At 45.3% G+C, this 23,906-nt stretch overlaps 1 protein-coding gene and 1 long non-coding RNA gene across 11 annotated transcripts in view; both read right to left on the bottom strand.

Annotated features, from left to right (window-relative positions):
• PCNX4 (pecanex 4) overlaps nucleotides 1–23,906 on the bottom strand; it is a 26,553-nt gene extending 2,647 nt beyond the window's left edge. Inside the window, exons 1-11 of one of the 10 annotated variants that reach the window (XM_081191368.1) lie at nucleotides 23,811–23,906; nucleotides 22,046–22,125; nucleotides 17,020–17,748; nucleotides 16,556–16,735; nucleotides 14,631–15,145; nucleotides 13,158–13,258; nucleotides 11,085–11,207; nucleotides 9,608–9,971; nucleotides 7,965–8,068; nucleotides 4,244–5,289; nucleotides 2,045–2,231 (exon numbers count right to left, since the gene is read on the bottom strand). In XM_081191368.1, coding sequence (XP_081047494.1) covers nucleotides 2,045–2,231; nucleotides 4,244–5,289; nucleotides 7,965–8,068; nucleotides 9,608–9,971; nucleotides 11,085–11,207; nucleotides 13,158–13,258; nucleotides 14,631–15,145; nucleotides 16,556–16,735; nucleotides 17,020–17,717 — 3,318 coding nt within the window. In that variant the 5' untranslated portion in view covers nucleotides 17,718–17,748; nucleotides 22,046–22,125; nucleotides 23,811–23,906. The other 9 variants (XM_081191371.1, XM_081191362.1, XM_081191366.1 and 6 more) reach the window with 9 other exon arrangements.
• Nucleotides 18,477–20,701, bottom strand: LOC308584748. Its single transcript, XR_014006993.1, has 3 exons — nucleotides 20,414–20,701; nucleotides 19,393–19,868; nucleotides 18,477–19,200 (listed from the first exon to the last, which is right to left on the bottom strand). It is a non-coding gene; the product is annotated as an uncharacterized lncRNA (long non-coding RNA).

Genomic DNA, 23,906 nt, shown 5'->3' with positions numbered 1-23,906 from the left:
CCTCCAGGCATGCTTGGAATTGTTCAGCAACCACCTGCTCAATCACCTTGCCCAAGAATGGAAGATTTGAAACGGGGCAATAGTTGGCCATATTGGCTGAGTCGAAAGATGTTTTTTAAAGAAGCGGTTTAATGACCGCCTCTTTCAGCGGGTCTGGGAAGGCTCCCTCGCAGAGGGAAGCATTCACCACCCCACAGAGCCCATCGCCCAGCCCTTCCTGGCTCACTTTTATTAGCCAGGGTGGGCAAGGATCAAGGAGACAGGTGGTTGGTTTCACTTGTCCAAGCAGCCTGCTCACATCCTCGGAAGTAACAGATTGGAATTGATCCCATATAACATAACTAGACAGGACTCCAGCACTCTCCTGCCCCAGCCCTGCTCCCACAGTGGAGTCTACCTCCTTCCAAATCTGAGTGACTTTATCTGCAAAAAACTTTGCAAAAGCATTGCAGATCTTGGGGTCCCTACCAGGCCCTGGTGACAAAGGTGGTTCCGATAGATTGCGAACCACCTGAAAGAGTCTCCTGCTGCTGTTTTCTCCAGTTGCAATAGTGGCAGTGAAGAAGGTCCTCTTCGCCGTCGCCATTTGGTAGGCTCAACATTGAGCTCTAACCCGTGTCCAATCCGATTCAGAATGAGTTTTCTGCCACTGGCGCTCTAGCAATCTCAACAATTGTTTCATCACCCTCAGCTCCAGGGGAAACCATGGAGCAATCAGAGGGCACTTCGGAGCCAGACAGTCAATAGCCCTGGTTAACTCTGCATTCCAGCGGGTGACCAGAGAATCAGTTGAAAGGCCATCAACATGGGATAAAACATCCCCTACCACTCTCTGGAAGCCATTTGGATCCATTAAGTGGCGGGGGCAGGCCATCCAAATCAGTCCCACCTCCCTGCAGAAGGGTCACGGAGGAGTCCAGTTGCACCAGGAAGTGATCTGACTATGGAACTTCTTTTGTTTCGCTTTTACTTAGTGTCAGATCACCAACATCCATAGAGGTGAACACCAGGTCTAAGGCATGTCTGCAGCTATGAGGTGGGCCAAACTTATTTAGGGACAGCCCCATGGAGGCCATGTTTTCCACAATGTCCCAATCAGCCCCTTGTAAGTTCGTGTCAGCATGGATGTTAAAATTCCCTAGGTAGGACAACCAAATTAGGTGTCTCCAGGAGTACATCTGCCACGACCTGAAGCAGCTCGGGCAGGGAATCCTTGGTGCAGCAGGGAGGTCGGTACACCAAAAGGAATTCTGTACTGCCCCTATTGCCCAACTTCCAGAACATGCACTCAGAAAACTGGGTCTTCCCAATAGGACGCCTGGTGCAAACTAGTGACTTCCTAAAAATCACTGCAACCCCCCCTCCCCGCCCACGTGACCTGGGTTGCTGTGTGTAAGAGAAACCTGGTGGACAAGCAGCGGCAAGGACAAGCTCATCTGCCTCATCCAACCAGGTCTCTGTCACACATGCCAGGTCAAATCCTCCATCCACAATCAGGTCGTGGATGGCAGTGGTCTTATTCATCATTGACCTGGTGTTGCACAGCAACACTTTCAGGTCATGTCAGTTTCCCTTGCTGATTCCAGTGTCCTTCTGGTCAGGGCCAGACCCGGAGGCAGGGATGGTCCTCAAACAACGACTAAGCCTGCCTCCTCGGTAATGACATGGTCCTACGTTCCTAACAATGAGCATGTCCCTATCCACTCCACAGATGGAAACATCTGCTGAGTCAAAGTGCCCTTCAGAAGCAGAGGAACATCCTTGGATACAATCCAAGGCCATAAAATACCTTACAAGGTTATTAACTGAGTAAAGAAATTGGTTGTTTCATGTCCCCAAGCCAGTTACAACAGCTGAATCATAGTTTTGGATTCAATTAAAGGATTCGTTGTCCAATAACTACATCTAATTCAAGCACCTTGATTGGGTCTAAAAAGCTCTTTTGAACTGTTTTTAATTAACAGTCTTTTTTTTTTTTTTAAAAAAGCAACATTCTTGTGCCTTGCAGCAAAATTCATGCATGAAAAATAGAAAAACCACTTACCATATTAGGGTCATGCCCCAAGGAAAAAAGATATGGCTTCTCTTGTAAAACAGCTTGCTGCCACTTTTCATCAGACACCAGTCCAATGTACCAGTCGTTCTCATATTCTTCAAGACAGCTTAGCAGCTCTTTGAAACTTTCCACTGGTCCCAGACTTGCTTGGTCAACCAAAAGCTTAACTGTGTATCTGTAAGATAAACCATATAAGGACCAGTGCACAATGTGTAGATCTATAAAGCTACTTAAGAAAGAATGCCTAGAATAACGCCACTCTGGGAACACTCACGTGTGGCTGGAGCCACAGCTAGATTTGCCTAGGATTAATTATGAGATTAATTATACATTAATCACATAGTAAGGTTATGTCTGCATCTGCTGATTTGGAGAGCAAATTACTTGCGTGTAGCTCGTTCAGCCTTCATGGTTTCCCTATCCTGTCTGACCAGTAGTTCCTGCAGACACCCTTTAAACGCTCTTTGGCTAGACTGTACATTAGATGGTAAGAAGGCCACTGGATCAAAACCAAGTTTTGAAGAAATGTATTACAGCTTTCTATCCAAGCAGCCGCAGAGGGCGATTGCAGCTGCTCTGCCACACATGGCTTGACCAACTCATTTACTGAATGGTTCTGTTTTAAGTAAAAGAAAAAAGACATCCTTCAGCGTGCAGTCCATTCTGTGACTTTTCCTGATTAGCATTCTTACTTACGGCTTCTTAAAATATAAAGGCCAGAGCCTCTTGAGAACAGGTCATGAGCCTTTTAACGATGCCCTTGTGATTTCAGAGTCCCGCCTCACTCAAAGAATACTGGAATCTTGTACATTTCTCCAAGAGACACACCCTTGGTTTTTATCTCCAGTGCACAGTCTAGATTTATGCAGTCCATGGTGGTAAAGGAATTCACATTCTTTTAAAGTTTGTTCAAGACTGTATGTACTGACCAAGAAATGTGCACAAGTGTTTCTTTATGGACAGATGATGTGCATTCTCTATAACCCATGCTGAACGTGCACAGTGGCACATTAGTGATTCAGCTCACAATACTATTAATCTCTCTCTCTCTGTATGTTTGTATGTGAATGCACAACTTTATAGTAGGGGTGGCTAAGGCCCAGTCTGGAGGCCCAACGCAACCCAAATCCATTTTTTCTGCTCCCCCAAAACCCCCGTTTTTGGAGGTAAAACAAAAAGCAATGTAATAGCACAGAGAGGGGGCAGTGGAGTCCAGTACTCAATGCAGAAGCAAATCACCCCATCCCCAGACATTGTTTATTGAATTTACATCCTGCTCTTCCTCTCAAAGGGAGGCCAGGAAGGCAAACAAGTGATAAACATAAGATACCTTGGAAACAATTGCAATACAGATACCGGGCCGAGTTCAAGGTGTTACTATTAGTATATAAAGCCCTGTTCTCGCTGGACTGGTCATATTGTGCGGATGCCCGGTTATAGTCTTCCAAAGCAACTACTTTATTCCAAACTTAAAAATGGAAAGTGTAATGCTGGAGTGCTTCTTCTCTACTTGAAAAAAAGAGGGTAAAACTACAGAAGGTAAAAGCGGGCATCTCTGTAAAAGCTGTAATTGAGATACAGAAGTCTGAAAGTGCTGAACTCTAGAAAGAGGAAAATACAGTTGTCTGGAAGTTAGAAGAACAGACTGCAAGCCCGTGCTTGGAGAAGCATAGGGCTGTAAATATTATGTCTTAATTCATTTATAAGTTTCTGCAAGTAAAAGTTTTTGAATGTTAAAGTCTGGACATTTGTTTTAATTTCCAATAAAGGGTGCCAGTCCTATACAGTGGTACCTCGGGTTACATACGCTTCAGGTTACATACGCTTCAGGTTACACACTCCCCTAACCCAGAAATAGTGCTTCAGGTTAAGAACTTTGCTTCAGGTTAAGAACAGAAATCAGGCTTTGGCGGCACGGCAGCAGCAGGAGGCCCCGTTAGCTAAAGTGATGCTTGACAACCATATGTCAGGAGTGCTCTGATGGTGTTTCCTGCTTGGCAGGGGGTTGGATTCGATGACCCTTGTGGTCTCTTCCAACTCTATGATTCTAGGTTAAGAACAGTTTCAGGTTAAGAATGGACCTCTGGAACGAATTAAGTACTTAACCTGAGGTACCACTGTATATGATTTGAGCTTCTTAGTTGCACTTTTGCTACCCTTATTTCAACAGTTTCTTGCCACGATTACCTGAACACTTTCAGGGCCAGCTGAAACAGCTCCTGCTTTGCCACTAGCCAGTCCAAACAGACCGACCAGGGGAGGCCTCCGTTGTAGGCTCTGAATATGTGGCCAGGCGAAGGAAGAATATCGTCTAACCCAAACACGGCAATGTAGCAGGACAGGGCACACTTGACGTACAAGTCTTTCAAAGCAGCATCTTTAACGATGTCCTCGAGTAAACTTGAAGGGTTTTCCTTCAAGTGGAAGAAGTCCAGCTGGCGAAGTACAAAATGGTACCAGTCTTCCGGGAACTTCTGCTTCATTTCGTAAAGTTTGGCCACAGGTAAGGGTACAGTTCTCCACTCTTCGGGAATGCTTAGCAGCTCAGAATAAGAGTTGCTAAACTTAACAGGGGGCAAATCCACCACGCCCCATTTCCCCCCAGTGTCTACAGCAGGAAGACCAAGGACAACAGGTTTGTAGAGTTTATTGACACTGGGTGCCTCTGGCAGTTTGGTGTCTGTGGTGTGTATTTCGACTGAACCTGGGAGAGAAAAGAAGGGTCTTGGTGTGCTTCCTCGCGAAACCATTTTGGGTCCTTTTTTGCTGGGTTCATCATCAAAAAGGTTGCTGTCGTCAGTCCACTCATCTATTGATTCCACACTGAGGTCGTCATAATTTTTCCAGGAGTCTGGACTTTCTATTGCCTTGCTTAAAACTTCAGGTGGCTCCACTGAAGGCGACTTATGCTTGGATATGGGTGTTCTTTCATGTGTTCTGTGTGTTTTTGATTTCTTATAGCAGTACTGGACTAGCACCCATAAGAGATTTTTCAGAAAATCGTCTTTCAGCTGCCTCCGGTTGTCAGGCGAGTCAATAATTCCAGACAAGACGTTCCTGGCATCTGAATAGAGCTTCACAGGAAGAACACAACAAGGTGTTAAAATATTTAAAAAGTGTTGGTTGAGGGAGAGGCTCTTCCAGTGCTCCTCGTGTTCAAAGGCCGCCTCAAACATTTCATCTACTTTGTGAGCTTCAGCGGTATGGCAGGAGGTTTCCTGCAATTCTAACCCCTGAAAATCAAACAGGCAAAAAGGGAAAAAAAGATTTTAAAAAACCTGACTAGGTATTCAAGTACACAGAGTAATACACTGGCTCAGTTTAGATGGTCATCACAATCATAGATTTTGCAGGCCCACTTCAAGCCATGGTTTTAAGGGTAGCGCTAACCTGATTTGGACATCACAACAAACATATGGATGGAGTAGGGATGGGGAACCCATGGCGCTCCCAATACTACAACTCCCATCAGCCCAGCCAGCATGTCCAAAGGTCAAGAACCGTGGGAATTTAGTGCCACAACATCTGTAGGGCTACAGGTTCCCTTGCTATGTAGCCCTTCAGCTTTAATGGGACACAGAAAGCAATGTCTTACAGCAAGATCATCTGCATGAATATCAGCTTTCTGAGCCTGCAAACTCTGCATCATCATCAGTGTTTATTGTTATTAGTTCAATTGTTAAGTTTTTATGACTAATTCTACTTTTTATACACCTTGGGTACTCTCAGTGGAAAGATGGGGGAAAAACGCACACATGCATACAAACAGTGAGTTCAGTTGGCCGAGTGCTTATCACTTTGGAATAGAAAAGGTGCCAATTCATGGTTTCTACATGGGTCTGGTTTAGATCTGCTTTTAAATAAGCCACATGCTCATTAAGAACAGCTTAGTTTATGAACAACTTGGACTAAGAACGCTGCAAACCCGGAAGTAGGTGTTTTGGCTTGTGAAATTTGCCTTGGAAGCAGAACATATTCCGCTTCCTGTTGAGTGTGTTCCATTTGTAAATTGAGTCCCCCACTGCTATGGGAAAGCACACCTTGGTTTAAGAATGCTTTGGTTTAAAAACAGACTTCCAGAACGGATTAAGTTTGTAAACCAAGGTAAAGGTAAAGGTACCCCTGCCCGTACGGGCCAGTCTTGCCAGACTCTAGGGTTGTGCGCTCATCTCACTCTATAGGCCGGGAGCCAGCGCTGTCCGCAGACACTTCCGGGTCACGTGGCCAGCGTGACAAGCTGCATCTGGCGAGCCAGCGCAGCACACAGAACGCCGCGTAAACCAAGGTACCACTGCACATTATGTTGAGTCTCAACAGAGCTAAATATCCTGGAGGAAGAGAGATTATTACGATAGAGAAGGGGTGAGTGCTGTGTGGTCAAAAGACTCCTACTCTATGAGTTTAAGAGAAAGAGGAAAAAGGCCTTTCCAACCTACAGTGCAGCACTAGAGAGCAAGAACGGTGTGTTTTTCTACCTCAGGGCAAAAACTGGGATAGTAGCGATGGGGTGTGTACTGAAATTGAGTGAGCAAGCATGTGTGGCTGCTTCTCTGCCACCACCCCCCCCCCCCGCTGAGCATTTGTGGAGGCTACTCGCCTGCCCCAGCTGCACGTGCACGCATGTGAGCATGAGCTGGCATGCAACCCTCCAAAGGGTGGTGGCTGTTGGGCGGAAAAAGGTTAGCCACCCCTGCCTTAGGTTGGCATCCATCTGTCTTGAGAGACAATGGAGTGTGCATCCGGGGGTGAAATCAAACTGCTGCGTTAGCAGCACCGAAGTGACCTCCCTGGGGTGCAAGCCTGGGCTGCCCAGACGACAAGACCCCTCCTCTCGGCCTCGCTGATGTGGCCCAAAGGAGAGCAGAGCAAGACGTTTGACACCAGCTTAGCTGCAGGAGTCCCCAGAAGGAAGTATACAAGGCACCATCCAACTGTCATAGCTCCTGAGCCTTTGCTGCTCCCGAAGATATCCTGCAAGAGTGGGGATTTACTGCAACATTTTGTTGCTGGTCGTACTCATAAAAACATGCTTTATTCTTTCCCTTGAACTGGGATTTTTTTTGGGGGGAGTGGGTGGGTGGGTGTGTGAGTCTCCCGCTAGCCCCCCCCCCCTTTTGCACTTCTGCAAACTTTAAGTTTCCCCAAGCCAGTAGGTATGATCCCCTCCTGTGCATGAATATGGCTATTTCAAGCTATGTATGCAACACCACACGTCTCTAAACGTTGGAAACAGAGGGGCAGGGCACTAGAAAGATGGTCAGAAGGCAACACAGCAATATTCAACCTAAAACATGCTAGCAAGAAGAGTTTCCGAGTTGCAGAAAGGTTAAGCAGCTTTCTGAATGAATCAGACACCTTGGGCTGGATTCAGACTTGCCATTCTGGGAGCAGAAGCACAGACACCCACCGCAGGCTCCCCTTAGAGCAGCTTTCGCCAAGCCGGTACCCTCCATATGTGCTGGACTGCAACTCCCATCAGCACCAAGCAGCATTTTGTAGTCCAAAACATGTGGAGCACAAGTTTTGGGAAGGCTGTGCTACAGGAAGAGGGTTTTTTGGGGCCAGTTTTCCTTCGCACCCACATTACAGCCCCCAACGCTACTTCCCGGGCTGTTCTGAAGGGGTCTTCAACCCTCCATGGAGCTCCTGCAGAAGGAAGAGGGAAATTCACAAAATTCCTCTTCCCTAGGGACTGGATAGTCCCGTGAAAAAAGTTCCACTCCCAGATAGTCTGAATCCAATGCCCACACATGTAGCGTGTTTTCTTTTTTTAACTTTACCCCTCCTTGGGTCACTCTAGCAGATAGTTCGTGCGCCATGAAAATTAGAGCAACTTCTACTGACTGCCAAGGAGGGGGGGAGCTACTCCTCTGCCACAATGGTACCAGATAGGCTTAGCAATAGTCACCTTGATATTAAGACAACAATAAGTGAAGCCTCTTTCTAACACAAGGATCCATACCAGTCTGTCTTGGAATCGGCACAGGTAGTGAGAGCCAGGTGAGCAGAGCCCTTTTGAAAAAGACACACACACACACACAAAGAATTAATTTTTGCTGCAGGATTGCTGAACGGCATTTTGGAAGGGACCCTGAGGGACATCTAGGTCAACTGCCTGCAATGCAGCAATCAAGGCAATGGTTGTTATATTCACAGAAAAGTGGGGTTAAAGTAACAAACTAAATACATCAGACTACATCATAGCCATAATCCTGAAATTGCTTACTGAATCTCAGCTGTACATGACTGCAGCTATCACACTGACATGCACAGTTTCTACAAAGACACAGCTGCATGTGGTTACTATTTCCCTTTTTTATATATTAAAAAAAAGGTACAGTGAGAAAAATAAAAGGACAAACCCTGACCCAAACGGCAATCCTTGAAAATAATGGAGAGATGGGGAAATTGTTGTGTCGACAGGTTACAAACAGATTCTAGCTATGGACGTTTGGAGACGCATGGATGTCATGAGTTTCTGTTGAGGTTTTCTGCTTTGAATTGGTTGTTTCCATTAGTGGATACAGTGGTGCCGAACGGATCAACAAAATCTCACCCTTAATGATTACAGTAAAGGGCTGCCACACTAGCAGCAATTGTTGAGGAGAGACTTTTGGTAGACAAAGCTCTTGCAGTCACCCCAGCGTGGGAGAGAGGAATCGGCTCTGCACAACTGTTCGTGCACAACTATTATTTGCAACTACACTCTTAAAGAGAACATTACTGAATCGAACCAAACCTATTTTGTCGTAGAAGCAAAACTACTCCCCCCACATAACTGCAGGGGTTTGAGATGTGTCAGATGTCGGCTGACTGCATACCACTGATTACTAAATTATCTCAGCTGGCACAGTTAAAACTACAGTGTTTCAGAATAAAGCAAGTGCAATCTAAGAAACCTGCCATTACATTAGTTAAAATTTAAAATAGCCTTTTCTATCCTGCTGAGCTAATAGAGTGCATTCTCTTGCTAACATTTTTGTAAAGGTTTCCTTAATTGTGCATAGCTGCCAAAACTGATAAAATACGCCTTAACCTTAAAACATAAAGTGATATCCTGCCAAGACATGTCTAGTCAAGGCCTCGCCCATTAAAGACCAGGTAATTTTTTTCCTGATAATTAATTTTTAAAATCATTTAAATCCCCAAGGCATACATGCCCTAGCACAGCACTCTCCAATGTGAGCCAAAGACGTTTCCTACTGCATTTCTCCCCATACCTATGAAAATGTCTAACATAGATCTCCACCCATCAACTCTAGTAAAAGAATAGTCTTCTTATATTGCACCTGCTTTTTATATCCATCTACTGATATGAGAAAATCATTTTCCAGATCTGGTAACCACTATGGGATTGAATCATACCCCACATACCCAGAAGCCTCCATTCAGCTGTAGCAGCCTTTAGAGACCACAGCTGCTACAATCAACTGGAGGCTTCTGGGTATGCAAGGTCCGATTCAAACTGGCCTCATAGCCATGTAGTCAGGTCAGCTTTCAGCACATGATAAAATGTGATCTAGTGACAAAGTTGTTTTGAAGCTTACTTACCCAGGCTACCACTGGACAGTGCTGACTGCAATGCAGTAGTCAAACTTGGAATCATTTGCTGGTAATATATGGTGTCAGGACAAATGCAGGCCGTCACACCCACAGGTCCCGGCCAACTTCGGATAGGTCTTGGAAAGCCAATCAGAAATATTGGGAGACTGAAAAGGGGCAGCAAGGGGGAAGACAGAAGTGCAGACAGCAATATGAGGGTCAGTACAACTGGAAAGAAGACAATGTTGAGTGCAATCAGGGTAGCAGTGGACTTCCGGCGTTGCTTTTTCTCTGTCCATGATGTCAAGAGAACAGTAAGTGCAAACTGCAGTTTTGAAACAAACTGAAACAGTCGATCCCGGATTATTCCAACCTAGCAGGACAGAAATAGCATATCATTTTTTCTTTAAATTGTAGGCTCTTCTACAGCACTTCGTATTGCTAAAGTCGCTGGGATGTCCTCAGAATATTATTATCAAGCTTGAATTGGTTGTCACATGGTTTTCTGACCCTAACTCTGTTTTGAATCAAAATAGGAGTCTATTTGGGAAGGAATAGGGGAGGGCTGAAGGGCAATAGCACGTTTCATAAGATTTTTAATTATTATTATTAAAGGTAAAGGTAAAGGTACCCCTGCCCGTACGGGCCAGTCGTGACCGACTCTGGGGTTGCGCGCCCATCTCGCTTAAGAGGCCGGGGGCCAGCGCTGTCCGAGGACACTTCTGTGTCACGTGGCCAGCGTGACGAAGCTGCTCTGGTGAGCCTGCACCAGCGCAGCACACGGAAACGCCGTTTACCTTCCCGCTATAAAGCGGTACCTATTTATCTACTTGCACTTAAGGGTGCTTTCGAACTGCTAGGTGGGCAGGAGCTGGGACCGAACGACGGGAGCTCACCCCGCTGCGGGGATTCGAACCGCCAACCATGTGATCGGCAAGCCCTAGGCGCTGAGGTTTTACCCACAGTGCCACCCGCATCCCATTGGAGTATGTAGGTCAGATCAAATACCATCTGTTTGGGTTATCAGTTTATCTTAAGAGCTACTCTGTATGGCCTGGGACCAGAGTATCTTAAGAACCACCCCACACTCACACCAGTCTGCTGCAGTCCCACAACAGAGAAATCTCTGTACGAGGCTTTCTGCTTTCAGTTTTTTGGCCTCCACTGGGGGTGGGGGAAAGGCATGAGGCACGGGACCTTTTAAGTGGTGGCACCTGCTACAGAAACTTTCCCTGGCTCAACTACTGCTTGCCTTTTGGTGAGCAGCTAGGACTTAACCTTCTCCAAGAGGCTGGTCTGACCTTTTAAAAACAGGTTTTGACAGTGCCACTGTTTGATACCAACTCTGACTTGTTGTTCTTGACTTGTTTAATTGGCCTTTTAATAATTTGCTTTAATTTCTGCTTACTTGGTTCACCACCTAGGATATATATATGAAAGGAGGAATAGTAATGCTGAAGGAAGCTACAAATAAAATCAGACTTACCAGCAAGAGCCTGATTCCTGTATCAATGCTTCTATTCCACCAAAGATCAGTATTGAACACCAGCAACTGCACAGTTGACACTACCACCATATCCAACAAAGCATGCTCTGTATCCTGCCATACCTGGAACAAAGATTACTTTATTGACTTACAATATGCTCATCTCACTCCTGACCTGAAAATTTTAATACTTAAAATAAAAAGGGCTATATGCAACGCTGCAGCTCCATCCTTGCAACGGACTTCTGTGTGCACCACAGAACTGTGCCTTCCTCACTTGTATTCTACAGCCCCCTCGTGCACCCTCAAAATCTGCTCTGGAGACCTAACAGAGGAGATTTTGGAGGTACGTGGAAGCACATGGGGACGAGAGGAAATGGAGGCCCATTAATAGTAATAATTTACCCTACCCATTTGACTGGGTTGCCCCAGCCACTCTGGGCGACTTCCAACATAATATAAAAACACAAGTGAACATCTAGCATTGAAAGCTTCCTGACACAGGGCTGCCTTCAGATGTCTTCTAAAACTAGAAGATAGTCATTTCCCCCCTTAACATCCCCTGGCATCTAATGGGAGGGCATTCCACAGGGCAGGTACCACTACCAAGAAGGCCCTTTGCCTGGTTCCCTGTAACTTTTTGCACTGAGGGAACGGCCAGAAGGCCCTCAGAACTGGAACACTGTTCATGCAGTTTTGGATACAACCCAAAGCTGTTATTCCTCTGTTGTTGTTTTTTTGCAGGAGTTTCTCAGATGTTTTTGGGTGCCTGACCACCAAAGATCTATTCAAGTGTCTTTTTTTTTTTAATGCTGCCTAAAATTTACTCGTCTTTCCTCTGTTTGCCATTTTTGTCCCATACAGTAATTCTCATATTATTATAGAAGGTTTTTTTTAAAAAAAGGGTAAAAGACTCCTGGACGGTTAAGTCCAGTCAAAGTTGACTATGGGGTTGCGGAGCTCATCTCCCTTTCAGACCAAGGGAGCTGGCATTTGTCCACAGACAGCTTTCCGGGTCATGTGGCCAGCGTGACTAAATCGCTTCTGGCGCAATGGAACGGTAACTAGAGTTCACTGAAATGCCGTTTACCTTCCCATCACAGCGGTACCTATTTATCTACTTGCACTGACGTGCTTTTGAACTGCTAGGTTATAGAAGTACTGCCTTAGGCTAAGAACAACATGTGCAGTCCACCATGTGCTTGTTTTGTGTGACTTGCTCTAATTCCAAGAATCAGGTTTTCAATTAATCTGGAACATTTACTCAGGTCCTGAGGAAAATAAAATGGGATTGGGCAATAGAGCATTGGCAGAGTCAGACAAACAGAGCCCATAACGGAGAGCAAGAAATTACTCGCACCAGCTGTTCCCACTGCCAGCTTTTTTCGTATCTCTCTCAGAAAGTTCAGACCATATAATTCCCCCATGTTCTCAACAGCATATCCAAAATGGTGATAAACATGCGGGGGGGGGGGAGAGGGGAGAAGAGAAAGAAAAAAGTAGCAATAAACTCAAACTTGGCAAGCTGAATTCTGAACTAGATAATTCCATACAAGACCATGGCAATATTCCAGACACAAAATACATCTAGATTTAAACACGGTACATCAAACCAGTAAGCTAGAGTGAACCTTGGCTAATAATAGAAAAAGCACTTTATAAATAGTGCTCTATTAATGCTTTCCAAGTAGTCAAAATACTTTGCATGCATTATCTCAGTAATCCTTACAAACAACGTTAAGGCTGGCCAGTCTTTTACCCTCCACAATACACGATGGGATCTGCGGCAGAGAACAATCCCTTGTCTAAATCCAAACAACGACCAACAATGACTTAGGTCAATGTTACCTAAGAATTCTTTAACTAGAGATACTTAAATTTAAACTTGGGGCCGTGAAAATACGTCACATTGTCTACCACAATGTAGACATCCCTTATTATGAACAAATATCCCCTTTCAGGAACTGGAAAATGTAATTCTCACATCCATTCGTTATTCTATCTTCCCTAAAAATTAAGTGCTTTTCTTCCATGGTGCTTTTTTTTTTTTTTTACAAAATACTTAAAAGTTACCATTCTAAAGCCTCTTGAGAATCCAATGGAAACATATACAGATGGAAGATGATGCAGAGAATTGTCTAGGGAAAGAAACGCTATCATAGCAAATGGAGACACTGAAATTACAAGAGAAAAGAAATTATACACAATGTTTTTCCTCATACAAGAAGTATATACATAAGGGGCATGCTTCAGAACAGAGATTTTGCAACCATGATCTACAGAGTTTTGTCTATTTGGGATTCCCTGGGAAGTTGGAAAGAAGGCAGCAATGAATGTTCCATTTACTAAAACAGAGTTCAACACAGTGCACTTAAATTTGTGCATGCAGGTAAAAGTGGAATTATATACTTAATGATTATCAGGCCTTTAAAAATCGTTTACACTGATGTTATCTGGCTCTCAAGTGGCTGACGTTGTGACTCTCACTGGTCCCAAGATCTTATGAAAGGCCCAGATTGGCTTTTATCTCTGGCAAAAATGCAAGGTGTCTACAGGATAGGTGTCTATGTTCTAACATCTCTTTAAAATTGAGCGGGCAGACATTCATTCCCCATTAGAAAATGCTTAACTGCGATCTTAGTGTTGTGCTAACAGTTTTGACTTTTAATAACTGGTTTTTATTTTGTTTTAATGTCAAGCAATTTTATATTTCATTTTGTAAGCTGTTTTGAAAATCTTATTGCAAGGGGCATTGACATAATGTCTTTGTCACTTTCTGAAGTCAGTGTAATCCAGTAGCCCTTTTGTATAATAAGACTGATCAGCCAGTTGCTATAGAAGTGATATACTATAATTACAGAAAAAAATTATAACAAGTCTTTTATTCAGCAAATTGGGGGGAGGGGGAGAGAAGGGATGTTCTGAAATATTTGAAATCAGTTGTAACATGTCAAATTGGATATCCCAGTCAATTGCCTTTGATATTAAAACCTATTGTTTTTCATTGCTTCATATACCTTAAATTCTACAGTTCTGTGCTAGATAATGGCCAATTCAATTCTTCTACTGTATTCTGAAATTCTGTACACCAGCTAAATTGTATTTTATTTGCATGATTAATTTGGGCAGTGCATAAGATAATATCTCCTAAATGCCTTCTTCTAGATTGGCACTGGGTTAGCGGACCCTTGGTGCTCCAGATATAGTGGGGACTCGCTTCACTCAACATGGCAAATGGTTAAGGATGATGGGAGTTGTAGTCTAGCAACATCTAGAGGGCCACAGGTTTCTCACCCCTGCTTTAGAATCTAAGAATTACCATTAAACCGAAGCTTATTTTTAAGGAAGAACTCAGCAATTCAGTATATTCCACAGAACGTGGCATTTATAAAGGAACACTTATTTAGTAAACCCTCAGATCATTAAGATTTAAATGCCTTGGCTCCACTTAATGTGGGTTATTTTGGAATGTACGTGTAGAACGTTTCATGATCTTTCTTCAGTCTCCAGCTTATACATAATACAGAAGGCTGCAGACTCTCTTACCTACAGCTAGCAAAATCCTTCTGAGCACACCAATTTTCTTAAGCCTCTTTTGTTTCTCCACAAATACATTCGTGGTCATGACATCCTTTGGATAAAACGGGTTTCGCAACATTCCGAACAGGTACACGGCCTGAATATGTCCAAGAATCCACGTCGCAAGGAGCAATGCTATCAGCAAATAGCTAACAACAGCCTGGAGGCTGGTTTTAGAAAATGCCTGAGGACCGAGGAAGGAGTGCAACAGGCCAGCTTCCAGGAGAGCAAGAGTCAATGCAGTAAAATAGAAAACAAATTCCCGCCGTCCAAACTGGCTCCCACAACAGCCAGATGCCTTTGTAAACTTGTCGGAGGCTAAGCAGTTGACCACAGTGCACTTGAACGCAAACCCAATCTCTCTTAAGTTAAGACTTAATGCAAATCCAAATCCAGTCATGAAGAGGACGACACCAAGAGTGCTGGGGATGAAATAAGAGGCAACAGCTGTTCCCACAGAAATCAAAAACATGAATAGCAGCCTAGAAAGGGGAGAAAAAAGATTTATTTAGTTAGGAAGAAGTCATAAATGACATCTGGAGAGTTGGGTCTATTTTCATTTTGGGAAAAGTCATACAGTGGTACCTCGGGTAACATACGCTTCAGGTTACAGACTCTGCTAACCCAGAAATAGTGCTTCAGGTTAAGAACTTTGCTTCAGGATGAGAACAGAAATCGTGCTCCGGTGGCGCGGCAGCAGCTGGAGGCCCCATTAGCTCAAGTGGTGCTTCAGGTTAAGAACAGTTTCAGGTTAAGTATGGACGTCCGGAACAAATTAAGTACTTAACCTGAGGTACCACTGTAATTCAGTGGCAGAGCATGTGCCTTGCATACAGAAGTTCCCAGGTTGAATACCTGGCGTCTGCAGGTAGAGCTGGGAGAGACTCCCTGTCTGAAACTCTGGACAGTCTCTGGCAGTAAGTTTAGACAATACTGAGCTAGATGGACCAGAGGGTCTGTATAAGGCAGCTTCACGTGTTCATACCTTTCCATTCTACCACAAGCAGATCCAAGGATCAGCTTCTTCACCTACTGTGATTTTCAACAGGATGCTCTTTGTCCCATACACAATGTGATGACAACACGCCATACTGGAAGTTTGAGTTGAGCATCATACAGTGGTACCTCGGGTTACATACGCTTCAGGTTACAGACTCTGCTAACCCAGAAATAGTGCTTCAGGTTAAGAACTTTGCTTCAGGATGAGAACAGAAATCATGCTCTGGCGGTGCAGCGGCAGGCCCCATTAGCTAAAGTGGTGCTTCAGGTTAAGTACGGACCTCTGGAACGAATTAAGTACTTAACCCAAGGTACCACTGTATTAGCAATTAATCTCCTACGCAGTTTTGCAAACTGTCTGGAGGGTTTGCAAAACTTGCTTTGAAGCCTGTGTGTAGTTTAGGGATATGCGTCTGCTGAACTGCATGGTTTTTTTAAAAATAAAGAATATATTGGCACCCCAGAACCTAATAAACTTATGAGAGCATAAATTATCTTAGACTGGAGTTCACTTCAACAGATATGCAAAATGTTAACCTAAATAGGCAGATACAGTTGCAGAGGGTGAGGAATTTGAAGGAATGAATTCAGGAGGATGCAAAATGCAGGCCATTTCTTTCAAACGTCACTGTTTACAGTTCCATTAGGATAATGCTTCCCGCATCCGATTAAGAGGACTCTAGTTCATGAAAGGTTAAGCTTTAATACATCTCTTCGCCTTTAAGATGCCACAAAATAAGTTGTTTTTGCTGCAACAGATTACTACTATTTGTTCATTGCTTTTACAAAACGAAAATATTAAAATGCAGAATTTACCATGCATTTAAAAACCCATAAAACAGAATGAAACTGAAGAGGAATAAATGTGTATTCTTATGCCAAACAATGATTACCTTGTGTTACTTGACATGGGTGAACCGCCTAGACCGAGCTCCAACACTTGCTCCATTCCCCAGAGAAAAAGTGCGTCCAGTGGGGGCAAAATTCCCAGAGTCCACAAGAATGGCAAACACAAAAACACAACGTGCAAAATCTGGTTTGCCAGTTTTAAAGCTGGAACATCAGCAATGAATCTGGACAAAAAATGGAAACATGTATTATTTCTGTGACAGACGACAGGCTTTTTACACCCAGTCGCACTGCCCCGCCCACCATTTTGCTGAAGAGTTTTTGAGCCCTCTTACGGATTGTTTCAATATATGTAACTAAATACAAATGTTTACAGAAAGATGTTGCACAAGATGGACCAGTAAAAAGTACTGATTTGTTTAAAAGATTATAACCTGGCTTCCATAGCAAGAAATAAATTACAATCTCCTAAGGCAGTCACTGCTGTAGGCAGCGCATACATTTTTACCTTTGAGTGAGGTCCACTGCGAAGAAGACAAAAATGTAGAAAGGTCTCATCAGAGGAACAATTTCGTAAGTGTCTAGTGCTTGGTAAGTAGCTGTCTCTGAAGCAGTATTGACAATTAAGGAGTACTCCCCAATGCAGACTGTCACCCAACCAAAGACAAAGATCATAACAGTTCCTCCAATGTTACCTCCATACAATGAGGCGATTCTATTAGGTAGAAGGTACCAAGTTCCTAAGCCACATAGCACCCCAGCGAGAAGTGAGTGAAAGATGATGTTAACTATGTATTTCTTGCCTGGAATAATAAATTTGACTGTCTCTGAGCCCAGACAACTAGAGAACTCCCATTCATCTTCATCCGTTAGGGTACTGTGAGTATGCACTCTTTCCACCGAAGCCGTTTTCTGTTTTGCATACAGGCTTGCTGCCTGGACAGTAACAGCTGCAACTAGCATGAGTCCTCCAGAGACAGCAGCCGTAGAATAGTCTTGCAGAATACTTAGTTGGTAGAGCAGCGTCCCCACACCTCCCAGAAGACATGGTAGCAAGAACAGAAGAATCTGGTTCACGTAGACATAAAGAGGCGCAGGGTGTCCCAATTTAAATCGAGGGCCGCCCAAAACAGTCTGCGGAAAACGTTTCAGGAGGAATTCTTGTTTGTGGTCGTTCAGCAGAGGAACATCTGGGCCCATTCTCATTCGCTCAGACTTTGAATGAATCTCATTTTCTCTGAAGAGGAAAAGGGACAAAAGGAAAATTTTACTAATAGAGTGCCATTCTAAATATTGATAATAAAACAGCATTTCTCCAAAAAAAATGAAAGTGAAAGCTCCATTCTAAAAACCAGATTCTCCCTAACCCTGATTGGGGCAACTTTAGGTCTAATAACCCCCTATGGGGGGGCATTGGGCATATTCTACAAGCTGATTCTTCCTCAACCTCCCCTCGCAACCCCCCCCCCCACTGTTTCCTGGGGTGTGGCTGCTGTCATAGAATCGAGTTGTAGAATTGGAAGGGATCCCCTAGCGTCATCTAGTCCAACCCCCTGCAATGCAGGAATCTCATCTAAAGCATCCATGACAGATGGCCACCCAACCTGTGCTTGAAAAACTCCCAAGGAAGGAGAAACTACAACCTCTTGAAGGAGGCCGTTCCACCATCGCATGCTGGCAGCTTCTGGGAGCCACAGGTGAGAGCTGGTAGCACTTGGGAAGATGCTTGACTAAAACTTCCATCGTCCCCCAATTATAGAACATGCTGAGTGCAGCTCATGGGATCTGAAGGCAGCCCTGTTGAGGGAAGCTTTTAATGTTTGATGTATTACAGTATTTTAATATTTTTTTGGAAGCCGCCCAGAGTGGCTGGGGAAGCCCAGCCAGATGGGCGGGGTATAAATTATTATTATTATTATTATTATTATTATTATTATTATTATTATTATTATTATTATTAAAACATCTGAAGGACCACAGGTTCTCCACCGCTGCTTTAGGGGAACTGTTCTGTACATTTATAAACAACCTTTCGTGCATGAATAATTGCATAACTGACATTACTATCCAGCAGGCTATGCAGTATCTGAGGAACAACTTGCAAGTACAGAGCAGTTTCAGTGGGCTCAAGCATGACCACAAATCAAGACATCATTATCTGATGCAGAGGGGAGCCTTCTTCCCAGAAGCGTCTCACTACATGAGCTCTCTCCTGGTCAACTGCAACATTACATCTGCTTTTTCTTCTGGTATCTGTGGCCGTAGAACAAGAAGCACTAACCTAGACACTCCTTAAACCTCACCTGCCTTGCGTTGCTTAAGGGCAGCCAGCTTCATTTTAAATTATCTTTTATTACTAGCAAGAAGGGGGAAAGCAAAGTGATTTTTCAAATCTTCCTACTATAATATTTAATACATTTAAGTGTCTTGGTAACCAGCATCCATTATCTTCTGCTTGGGAACCACCACAGGATTTACAAAATAAAGGCATCGTTGCCTGTTACGAACTATGGACACAGGCCTTTCTGAATCACTACCATGTACCACTGCCAGTCATCTTACCCCACTGATTAGTGGTTTTCATCCCCAGCTGGTCAATAATAAAATTTAAATTGCTGCACACAGCTGTATTTGTCTTAGGAGAGAACACATACTTTAGAGCAGAAGTGAAGAACTTCAAGATGCTGGACTTCAACAGCCTTGGAGGATCTAGATTCAAGTAGGTAGCCATGTTGGTCTGACGCAGTCGAGATATTTGTCTAGTAGCACCTTAGAGACCAACTAAGTTTGTTCTTGATATAAGCTTTCGTGTGCATGCACACTTCTTCAGTGTTTCAGTATATCTAAAGTGTGCATGCACACGAAAGCTTATACTAAGAACAAACTTAGTTAGCCCCATATGAGATGTTCAGCTTTTCCATCCTAGTTTTTCATGATGCCTTACTACTCTTAGGCTTGCTTAGCAGGTAGAAGAGAGCAACAGAATGGGAATACAGGTAACCCACCATTTATGCAAGGGGCACTATGTGTTTAAGTGAAACTGCATATATTTGAAACACCATTGTAAAATCCTGCAAACACCCTGCTCAGCCCCCACGCTATTCTGGTCCTTTACTTTCTCAGGGCACTTCCAGGTTCAGTACAATGCATGTGTGCACGGTCACACACGTATTGAGCGTGTGTAAATGGATAATTGCCTGTAATAGAACACCACACCGGAAAACCGTTGGTGAACTCGTGCCAAGGAATAAAATTCTGTGGAATCTCCTGTGAAAACGATCTCGGGCGCCCAGGCCAGGAAGGATGCCCAAGTCCTTCTGAGAGAACCAGTGCCAGACTAGATGAACTAAGGCAAGACTTACTGTATTTTTCGCTCTATAGGACGCACTTTCCCCCCTCCAAAAATAAAGGGGAAATGTGTGTGCGTCCTATGGAGCGAATGCAGGCTTTAGCTGAAGCCTGGAGAGCGAGAGAGGTCGGTGCGCACCGACCCCTCTCGCTCTCCAGGCTTCAGGAAGCTATCTGCAAGCAACCTGCAGCACGAAGCCCGGGGAGAGCAGCACCGCAAGCTCCGGGAGCGGCAATGAGGTTGCGTGCAATCTCGTCGCCGCTCCCGGACCTGTTTTGGGGGCTGGGGTCAGGGGAACCTCGGGCTTCCCTCGCCCCAGCCCCACGGCTAAAAACGAAGCCAAGACAGCGAGCGGGATCCATCCCGCTGGCTGTTTTGGCTTCTGCCAAAGCTGCGCAGCCTCTCCCGGCTTGAGAGGTTGCGCGTGGCTAAAGAGGTCTTGGCTTCTTTGCTCTTTGGGGCTGGGGGGAGGGGATAAAAAAATTTCTTTATCCCCCCCCCTATAAACTAGGTGCGCCCTATAGTCAGGTGCACCCTATGGAGTAAAAAATACAGTAGTATAAGACGCCTTCCAATATGGGCCCAAGATGTTGGCAAATCAGAAGCAGGTCTGGCTTAAAAGCACTTCTGGAATGTGTGCTCAGATGACGGGTGCTTGCTGGTGGCGCCATATGTTCAGGCTGTAGTGACTGGCAACAGGGCCTTCAGCATGTTTGCAGCAGCATTAAGGAAGTCTGTCCCTTGGTTATTCAACAGGGACTTGATATACTCTGTGCTTTGTAAGAGGATGATTTTATATTGCGTATGTTTATAATGCTCTTGTTCACTGGCTAGATAGCATCAGGCAGTGCTATTTTTCTAGAAAAAGAGGTGCCAGAACTCACCACGAGTTGTCCTTTTATTATGGCAGTTCCCCTGTACACACCTGTAGTATGTATGCCTAATGACATAAATGAGGACAAAAATAAAGTTTCTTGCTAATACCCGAAGATGCTACTACAGTGGAACCTCGGTTGTCGAACAGAATCCATTCCGGAAAATTGTTCCGACTTCTGAAACGTTCGACAACTGAGGAGCAATGGGCGGTTGGCAAAATCCATCGAAAAAATGAGAAACGTGCCACGGAAGCCGTTTGACTTCTGAGGCATGTTCAAATATGGAAGCATTCACTTCTGGGTTGTTGGCATTCAAAAGCCGAAACGTTCAACTTCTGAAGCATTCAACAACCGAGGTTCCGATGTAATTGCACTTCCTTTGACAGCATTTATACTAAAATGTGTCAAGGCCTCATGTGGAAGAGGCAGGTATAATGAAGTTTGCTGCACAGTGGAAGCTAGACCCATTGCATCGCACACTAGCCCTGCTGCAAATATTGGAGAATCAATCAGTGATTTAAGTGCTCCCAATACATTAATAACTGCATAAGAGTGTGTGTCCACACACACAATTGTTCTGTACCAAAAGGTGCAAACCCAGATATTGGAACAAGGCAGATTATGAACAAAAAGTGGAAGCCTAGCTTTTAATTCGAGCTCAGGTTCAGTTGAGGTTAAGTGACTGTTTATAAGCTAGACCGTATGTGTACGTATCAATTAAATGTTAAAACATCAGCTTTCAGTTCTTTATAAACTAGAATGTAAGCCTAACTAAGTGTACACTGAGACACGCAGAAAGGCACATGTGGGAATCGCACATATAAAATATAAACTTCAAGTATGAAAAACTAAAGCCAATTTTCAAGCAAAGAGGCTTCTTGCAACTCATCTTACAGGTGTCATTTGGGGGTGGATGGGGGGCAGTTTATGCCAATTCATCAAAAAGATTAGAGTGGCTTTAAAGGGGATTCAAATTCACGGGGATTCAGAATCAAACACTTTACCCACCTGCACCACAGTACGACTGCCAACTTATCAGGAATTTTTTTTTTATGCTCCCTACTTCTGTGTCTGTTTCAGCAGCCTGATTTGCAGAAATCTGCAAATACAGAATGTTTTGCTAGTCGCTCACCCCCATTTCTTGCGCAACAAGCTGATGTTAAAAAGCACAGGGTGCAATGGCCAATTAAGAGTTGGCAACCCTAACCAGCAAGTTGAGGCTGAGCCTCTCAAGAGACATGGACGCAAGCATCCCTTCTGTGCCGCTTGTAACCAAACAGAGGTCAACTCCACAGCAGAAACCAACATACCTGGGGGAAGTTACATTTCAGAGGCAGAAAAGAACGGCAGGCTTGCTGGATGAAACAACCCTTTAAAGAGAATCCGTAGCCTTAAAAAAAGAAGAAAACAAGTTATAAAGCAGAGCAATTAATGAGATCCGTTCTCCCTCACCCACCATCACTTGGCAACCGCAGAGGAACTAACACACACAGAATAGGCACAATACACACCCACAACTCTACCTTTTGATGGTTTCTATAGTGAAAGGGTCAAGTTGTCATAGCAAGGCCAGGAGCCTCATGCCAAAGCAAGGCAAAGGGGCTGAGCAAGAGCCCGACCCTGGCTGGCAGCAGCCCAGGAGCTACACAGCAAAGTGAGGCAAATGGATTGAGCAACAGCCCAACCCTGGCTGGCAGCAGCAACAGCCCAGGAGCTGCATAGCAAAGGCAAGAGGCTGAGCAAGAGCCTGACCCTGGCTGGCAGCAGCCCAGGAGCCACAAAGCAAAGGCAAAGGGACTGAGCAAGAGTCTGACCCTGGCTGGCAGCAGCAGCCCAAGAGCCACATACAAAAGCAAAAAAAGGGGGTTGAGCAAGAGCTGGACACTGGCTCACAGCCGCATAGCAAAGGCAGGAGCTGAGCCAGAGCCAGACTCTGGCTGGCAACCGCCTAGGAGCCACATACCAAATAAAGGCAAAGGGGCTGAGCAGGAGCCAGACCCTGGCTGGCAGCAACCCCAGCAAGAAGCTGCCTGGGAGCTACGTACCGAAGCAAGGCAAAGGGGTGCTTGAGCCAGACTCTGGCTGGCAGCAGCCCAGGAGCTGCATGGCAAAGCAAGGGCTGAACAAGAGTGAAACCCTGGCCGGCAGCCACTACCCAGGAGCCACATACAAAAGCAGAGCAAGGGGCTGAGCAGGAGCCCGACCCTGGCTGGCAGCAGCACACCGAGGCAAGGCAGGGGCTGAGCAAGAGCCAGACCCTGGCTGGCAGCAGCAGCGGGACCAGCAAGCGCCTCCCTCACCCTCCCCGCCCGGAAAAACCCCAAACCAGCCGCTTTTCGGGCGGAGCAGAGGCCGAGGGCGAAAATACAACCACATAGTGAGTCCCGTGGCCAGTTTAAAAAACATTTATTATTACGGAAAAAGCCTTTCATGCTTAGCCGGGTGGGGCCGAGAAGGGAGAAGAAGCCCCAAAGTTGGGAAACCTGACAGGAAGGCGAAGAAGAAGGGAGCCTGCGGAGAAGCCGCCGTTCCTCCTCCCTTCCCTTCTTCGCGCCTTTTTCTCCTCAGGGCCGCCGCCGCCATTTTGGCCCCGGGAAAGCGGAGGAAGGAGAGCGCGCAACATAGGTCTCCTCGGAGGGTAGGGAGCGGCCGTCGCCGACCCCGCGGGGACCCGCACCTCCTCCTCCTCTTCCCCCCGATATCGATCAAGAGATATCGATCCGTCGCCCACTCACCCAGCCGAGGGAGCCCGCCCTTCTCCTTCGCCCTCCCCGGGAGCCTGGGGGGGGGAGGGGAGGGGGGAGGAAAAGATATTCCTATTTTTCTCTCTCTGCTTTTATTTATTTATTTCTCCCTCCCTCTCTGAATTCTGCTCCTTCCTGGGCTCCTGAGGAGGATGCGGGGCTGGGAAATGGCTTCTTCTTCTTCGGCGGCGGCGGCGATGGCCGGCCGTGGCGCCTCCCCTTCCCTCCCCTCCTCTCTCCCTTCCAGGGGGAATCGAAAGGGGGGAAGAAAAGAAAGGAAAGGAAAAGAAAAGAAAAAAGGGGCTGCTTTATTAACAACAGGCTCTCTCACCTGACGAATTGCAAAAGTGCGCGGTTGGTGCAGAGGAAGACGAAGAGGATCTGGCAGAAGAAGGGCGGGCAGCTGGCAAAACCCCATTATTATTAT

The sequence above is a fragment of the Podarcis bocagei genome (genome assembly GCF_964188305.1).
Source record: "Podarcis bocagei genome assembly, chromosome: 1".
NCBI lineage: Eukaryota > Metazoa > Chordata > Lepidosauria > Squamata > Lacertidae > Podarcis > Podarcis bocagei.
This window is presented reverse-complemented; position numbering and strand designations above follow the sequence as displayed.